This window comes from Triticum urartu, chromosome 6A (genome assembly GCF_056163025.1).
Source record: "Triticum urartu cultivar PI428250 chromosome 6A, HENAU_Tu73, whole genome shotgun sequence".
NCBI classification, from domain to species: Eukaryota; Viridiplantae; Streptophyta; class Magnoliopsida; order Poales; family Poaceae; genus Triticum; species Triticum urartu.
Window position 1 is genome coordinate 530,100,047 of NC_141878.1, and position 7,069 is coordinate 530,107,115.

A 7,069-nucleotide genomic window follows, 5' to 3' on the forward strand; every position below is an offset into this window, starting at 1 on the left:
TCATCTCCCTCCCTCCCGATGCAACATCACGAACGGTTCTGCCTCGATCCATGTGTAATTTTTTCATGCACATTCTACATTTTTCGTATACATGAGGAACTTTTTTGTACACATTTAACATTTTTAAAATACATAATTAATATTTTAAATATGCTTGATGTTTACCTTTTTTTACATATCTTTTATACACGTTTAACACTTTTCAAATACATGATTAATATTTCTTTCAAACATATGCTTTGAATATTTGATAAACATTGTTTCAAACACACATTGTAACATCTTTAATGGTACGAAACATATTTTTTAACTACACAAACATTTTATTACATTTTATAAAAATATTAAAGAAATGGCCCGAACATATTTTTCGAAACACGTAAACATTTTTTAAAATGCAGCGTTCTTTTTTTAAGTGGTACGAAACATTTCTTTGAATTACGAGATCTTTTCACATTGTAGATTTTTTTTATAAAAATTCCATTTACATTTCTTGAAACACGTTAACATTTTTTAATACGAACATTTTGTTAAAGCTATCAACATTTTTTAAAGTTACGCCACTACTTAACATTTTTCAAATTCGAAATTTTTAATTTTTTATGTAATTTTAGATTTGGAACATATGTATTTAGTTTTCCGAAAATATAAAAAAAATAAAAACATTGAAAATAATTAATTAATAAGAAACATATAAGAGAAAAAAGGAACCAACTAGGAAATTGGGCCGGCCAAATAATTTCCGTCCAGCGAACGGCTCAGGTCAAAAAACAGAGCCCACTAACCAAATACTTTAATACTGGAAGCGTGGAACGCTGCCTGATTGACGTACATCCGACGGTAATCGGTTCCCTCAAAACCTAACGAGATTGTCGGTTCGCCGGTAAACACAAAGTCTTCCGGCGGCTGCACTGAATTGATCGATCGCCGTCGCCCGTCCGACGGCCGCCAACTGCTCGAAGCCTTGGACATGGTCAAATCCTTGCTCCGCCCCTCCATGGAGGAAGAGGAAGAAAAGGAGGAGAATGTGATGGAGGGGATGCGGAAGAGGAAGCGGGAGGAGAAGGGGATGGATGGGATGGAGGAGGGGGAAAAGAAAGAGCAGAAGGGCAAGGGAGGTGGGATTCTCACAAACGAGCTTTTCTCGGAGCTCTTCGTATCCGAGCTCACTGCCAAGGCCATCAGAGAGATGAACTACACCCACCTCACCCAGGTCAGTCATGCTCGCCTCCGTCAAAATTTTACCATCACACCATCTTTTTGGCAAGGTACATGCTTCTATTCTCAGTGCAAGTCCATGGTTGAATGTTTTTGTGAATGATCTCGTTATGTGGGTCGATCTGCCCTTTGCCGCGATGTTGGATTTTGGTATCTTATTAAAAGTAAGAGTAATAGCATGTATTCATGCCTGGTTGTTCTCGTGATTGCAGATTCAAGCTAGATCCATACCTCATTTGATGGTAGGAGATGATGTGCTGGGTTCAGCCAGGACTGGCTCAGGGAAGACACTCGCTTTCCTTATACCCGCGATCGAACTGCTACACAATGCGCGCTTCACGCCGAGGAACGGAACTGTAGTTATTGTGGTCTGCCCAACAAGGGAGCTTGCTATCCAGGTATATATATAATTATATATACATGGCGCAACCGTAGTCCTCTTTTAATTATTTTTCATGTTTTATTACTGTTCAACTTACTATGAATGAAACAATCAAAATCAGATGTCCCAACTGAGATAAGGTTATGCTTTGCTAAGATAATTCTGTGTAAATATAAGGCACAAGGTTATGCTTTGCTCATTTTAATAGTATTTTGGAGACAAGAAATTGAAGTGCCTTTCAATTTGCATTTGCCAAATGTTAGCAAGGTGTTTAGCTTCAAAAGGCAGTTTTCTATAGGGTATCTGAATACTGGATATGGTTGCTGAGACTATTCATTCATAGGGACTCACACAGTCACACTTCACTATCCTTAATAATGCTTTTCATTGATTCATTCATTTGTTCTAGACACACGATGTTGCCAAGAAATTAATGAAGTATCACTCTCAAACTCTTGGATATGTAATTGGTGGCACTAACATGAGAAGTGAGGCAAACCAGCTTGTGAAAGGGGTCAATCTATTAGTTGCAACGCCAGGCAGGCTTCTGGACCATCTTAAAAGTACCGGTGGTTTCAACTACAAAGGGCTAAAGGTAAAGACATTTTCTGGCCTCTATGATTTTTTTTTTCAAACCTTCAAGGAAATTTTTCTGTCGAAGTAATGCGCATGTTTAAGTTACCACACTAAATAACAAATGCAACCAGCAATTTCATACTTCTCTACTCTATTTGCATAATCAGTGACCTGATTATTTTATAGCGAATTCTTTGTGTGTGTCTACAGTCTACCCTTTTCTTGTCCATGACTGAAAGTGTTCCTGTCAATACTGAATTAGAGTATGTTTGAAATCTCAGCCTACATTATTCCAAGTATATGCAAAATCGTAAAAGCTAATAGTTTCTATTTTTACAAAGTTATTGTTAGCTTGTTACATGTTTTCGTGTTCGTTAGTTATTATTAACTCTGTCCCAGATTAACCGCAGTTCTAACACTGTCCTAAGTCCACTATTTTAACTCTGACCAAGTGTACAGAAAAGAGTATCAACATCAAATAGGTAAAATATGAAAATATATTTCGTGATGATTCTAATGATACTTATTTAAAAAGAAGGGGGGCAGCCCGGTGCATGTAGCTTCCGCTTGCGCAGGGTCCGGCGACTTTGGGTCTGGCGAAGGGTCAATGATACTTATTTCATGAATATAAATTTGGCCAAACTTAATGGATGACTAAGGACAAACCTAGAAATGCACTGATTTTGGGACGGAGGGAGTAGTTGCATTGGCAAGTCCAGTGGATACAATGCTGTTTGTTATTCTGTAAACCGAATTAAGTGGGAACTAATTACAGTGGTAGAAGTGTTTGATCTATAGCCATCACCAATACTAAATTCTGTTTTCTAATGAAAGGAACATATAATTGCATTGTAAATATATTGTCGGGCAGGGATGGAATCGATCTTGTTGCCCACTCATACCTTGGCAGTTAGCAAATGGCATATTTTGCCTACTGTGCTGGTCTGCCCATTGGAACTCCAAAGCTTTGCTTGCATGCACATGTGCCATGGGTCACTATTTAGCAGGAAAATGACATTGAATTTCATGAAAATTGCTGTTGAAGGCAATGAATGTCACACCTGACCTCTCTACCTACCCTATTTTTTCTGACATAACTTACCCTGTGTTGCAGTGCCTTATAATTGATGAAGCTGATCGCATACTTGAGCAAAATTTTGAGGAGGACATGAAACAAATATTTAAGCGCCTCCCTCAGGTATGTCATCATCTGGCAGTTTCATTTCATATGCAAAGTGCAGCCTTTAACTTTCTGCTGAGATTACTGTGTCCTGGAATTGTTATGCAGAATAAGCAAACTGTTCTCTTTTCTGCCACACAGACTCAAAGGGTTAGTGGATCTGTTATTCAGTCTATTCAAACTTCCCAAATTTTCTCTATTGGCGGCAATGCTTATGTGCTTTCATCACACAGGTTGAAGATTTTGCAAATTTTACGTTTGGGAAAAAGGAAGAAAGACAACGAAAGCTTGTTTATGTTGGAGTAGATGACTCTGAATTAAAGGTATGGGACTGCTTCACCCTGCTGTTCAGCTCTCTTCTGAAGGAAATTTTGATTTATTTAGTATGAGAACTAACTTTGATGCCCTTGCAGCCTACCGTTGACGGCTTGCAGCAGGGCTACTGTGTCATTCCTAGCGAGAAAAGGTTTCTGGTTCTGTATACTTTCCTAAGAAAGATGCAGGTTATGAAGCAGAAGGTGAAGGTCATGGTGTTCTTTTCATCGTGTAGCTCAGTCAAATTCCATGCAGAATTTCTAAATTTCATTGGGATAGAGTGTCACGAGATCCACGGGCAACTGAAGCAGCAGAAACGCACTACTACATTCTTCCAATTTTCGAAAGAGGAAAGCGGTATCTTATTGTGCACAAACGTGGCAGCACGTGGGCTTGATATTCCTAATGTGGTAAGGTTTTTGCCTTTAGTTTTGAAATAATTTGGACCAATCCTTTCTATATCGCCCGACTAACCTAGGGATCTTCTGCCTTGTTTAGGACTACATTGTGCAATATGATCCTCCAGATGACCCAAAGGCAAGTAGTTAACCTTGCTAAATAAATTATCTATTTTCTCACCTTTGCTAACTTGACTTAGGAATTTGATTTGTAGGACTACATTCACAGAGTCGGTCGTACTGCCCGAGGTGATAAAGGCCAAGGACGCGCATTTTTGTTCTTACTACCAGAAGAACTGAAGTTGCTTATTTACCTGCACGTAATATCCCCCCTCCTCTATATATTGTCTGGCTACGAAGTCAATATTGTTTTCAAGCACTTTGAAACATGAATCTTGTACAGTTTTATATGCTAAGGATTTTACTTCTCCAATAACATGCATTCTTCACATAATTGGATGTGTGCTTGCAGGCGTCCAATATTTCTCTGACTGAATACGAGTTCAGTGAAAAGCATGTTCCAAAATCGCAATCCAAACTTGTGAGTGTTTCTTTTGCAACTCCATCCTGCTGTCTAAAAGTGTAGTATTATAGCTCAAGTTTTGGATCAGGAGAAAATTGTTGCTGGGAATTACTTCCTAAACCAGTCAGCGAAGAAAGCCTACAGGTCCTACCTTTTGGCATACAACTCACACTCTATGAAGGACATCTTTGATGTCCATCAACTTGATCTCAAGGTAAATATTTGCAAAGTTCTTTCTCAAGGTTCTGTCCTTGGTTTCTGCACATGTTTGTGCTCAACATTTTGTTTCATTCCATAGCTGAAACTGCCGTAATTGTTGGGGGACATTATGTTTCTATGCATTTCTCTGTACTCTGGCTATTTTTCTTAAACTTACAAAATCTTAAGCTGTCGAGTAAAAGCACATCTGTTATTTCCTTACATCAAGTTGCATTTGAATTGTTTTTTAGTATTACGGGGTTATATGTCTAAATCATTGCTGTCTTTCAGAAAGTTGCGGCATCTTTCTGTTTTAATAGCCCTCCTAAAGTGAATCTGAACCTGGAGAGTAGTGCATCGAGACACCGAAAGATGAGGAAAGTGGACGGCAGAAAGAGGCATGGACTTAGCCCTTCAAACCCCTATGGAAGGAGAGGCGGTTGTGATCACATGGATCTTGCAAGATTCTAGGAAGGATATATCAGGGTGTTAAGATCGGAGATGCTGGAAGTCACCATCTTTGATTCTTCTTTTTTGGTAGATCTCTAAATATTATGTTTGGATGTCATGTATGTTGTGTTGTTTCAGAAAGAAAAAACTGAAGAGTGGTTTATCCCTTTGCCCTTTGGATTCTTAAAACAAGTGTAGTTATTACATTTTTTGGGGGTACATTGGTGTCTGTTCTATGACTGGTGAATTGTCCGCGTGTTGCAACGGGTTCCACTCAATAGATTGATATCGCGACGAAGGACTTGCAAACTGAATTCTAATTTGATATCACGACAGTTGGGGTCGCTGGCGGCCTGGTTTCGATAGTCCCGGCGGTGGCGAAGAAAAGCCCATGAACGCTGGTGAGAACTCCTCTGGAAGCGGGTGGGGAGGGGGGTTGTGTGGACGCGGCAATGGAAGATGAAGTTTATACAGGGCTGAAAGCATGCCAATATAACAGATAACGTGATGTGGATATAACCTGGAATGCCTCAGCCACATCTGCTGTTTGTAAACTTAATCTTCTGTTATATCGAGTTCATAAACCAGCTCCTCATACTCCCCTTTAGCTTGAGCCGTTTCTATTCAACTCGCCAAAACAAGCTGGTCTCCCTGGCGAAACACAACCGGAGATTCATGAGTACTACCTCCGTTTCTAAGTAAGATATCTGACCACTAGGCACCTTCCTCGCCCCTTGTATCCTCGGCTTGAACCACTTGTCTATAGTTACCTGAAGGTGGAGGTGGCCTTGCAGCTGGAGGTTCCTGCAGACAAACAATGCCAAATATGTCAACTTATAAGCCGCCACGAGTAACGACCGCGAGACACTGTTAATATTTCTTATACGATCACCTAGAGATCATTTAGTAAAATATTACAATTATATTGAGATGTAATCTGACGGTTCTTGTGAATGTGCATTTATAGCAATCAAGCATGGTTGAATTACTTGTAAATTAAGCAACTCAACACTCAGCAGATGATGTTAGCATACTACAAAACTAACAAGAAACTTATTGTCCACTGTTTATCTTTCTAACGATTAACTAGCTTGTTCTTGATAACTTTCAGTCAGACTTATCTTCAACATAATTTCTCCTGTTGTCAGCAACCCAATCCATCGTAAAAATAATATTCCCTCCGTTCCTAAATACAAGTCTTTTTAGAGATTCTAATAAGGGACTATATACCGAGCAAAATAAGTGGATCTACACTCTAAAATATGTCTATATACATTCGTATGTAGTTTGTATTGAAATCTCTAAAAAGACTTATATTTAGAAACGAAGGGAGTAATTGTTAAGACAAAGTTTGATGAAATTAAAAGACATGAGCTGAAATACCTGTTGACGCAATGTTGTTCTGAAAAGGTTCGAGGTTGGCTTGTATGGAAACTTTATCTGGAACCTAGAACATGGACCTTCTGAAATATTATTGCCTGAATTTATGCACTTCTGCCTTTCATTAGAACCAGACGGAGCATTTTCTGAATCAGTGGTCACTGTCATAGCAAGAAGCACATGATCTCTCCATGTCTCCCCACTCATTTTGCGTTGTTGGTGAGAAGGTGATTTGTATCCCAGCCTTTTCACCGAACTTTCTCCCTGGCCTAAAACATGGACCTTCTGAAATATTGCTGGCTGAAATTATTTTGCGCCTTCGTTTTTTCTTTATAAATCGGGGCAGCATTTTCCGTACCATTGCCCGCTGCAATAGTAAGTTCTTGTGCTGAACTCGTGACAGAATGAGTGGTAGCAGAACTTGGTCAAGAACCAATGTTTGCCAGGTA

At 39.3% G+C, this 7,069-nt stretch overlaps 1 protein-coding gene across 1 annotated transcript; it reads left to right on the top strand.

Moving 5' to 3' along the window:
• Window positions 1-838: 838 nt before the first annotated feature.
• On the top strand, window positions 839-5,459 carry LOC125514673 (DEAD-box ATP-dependent RNA helicase 27-like). The gene is made up of 12 exons (XM_048680014.2): window positions 839-1,213; window positions 1,431-1,616; window positions 2,010-2,195; window positions 3,291-3,374; window positions 3,465-3,506; window positions 3,590-3,679; window positions 3,770-4,081; window positions 4,170-4,208; window positions 4,285-4,389; window positions 4,542-4,610; window positions 4,681-4,806; window positions 5,082-5,459. Exons 1-12 carry the CDS (start codon window positions 971-973, stop codon window positions 5,259-5,261), a joined length of 1,662 nt encoding a protein of 553 aa, XP_048535971.2. The 5' UTR covers window positions 839-970; the 3' UTR covers window positions 5,262-5,459.
• Window positions 5,460-7,069: the final 1,610 nt, after the last annotated feature.

Coding starts and splice junctions, on each gene's coding strand:
- LOC125514673 (XM_048680014.2), top strand. CDS start 971: ATGGTCAAATCCTTGCTCCGCCCCTCCATGGAGGAAGAGGAAGAAAAG. Junction 3,375..3,464: donor TATTTAAGCGCCTCCCTCAG/GTATGTCATCAT, acceptor ATTGTTATGCAG/AATAAGCAAACTGTTCTCTT. Junction 3,507..3,589: donor CTGCCACACAGACTCAAAGG/GTTAGTGGATCT, acceptor TTCATCACACAG/GTTGAAGATTTTGCAAATTT.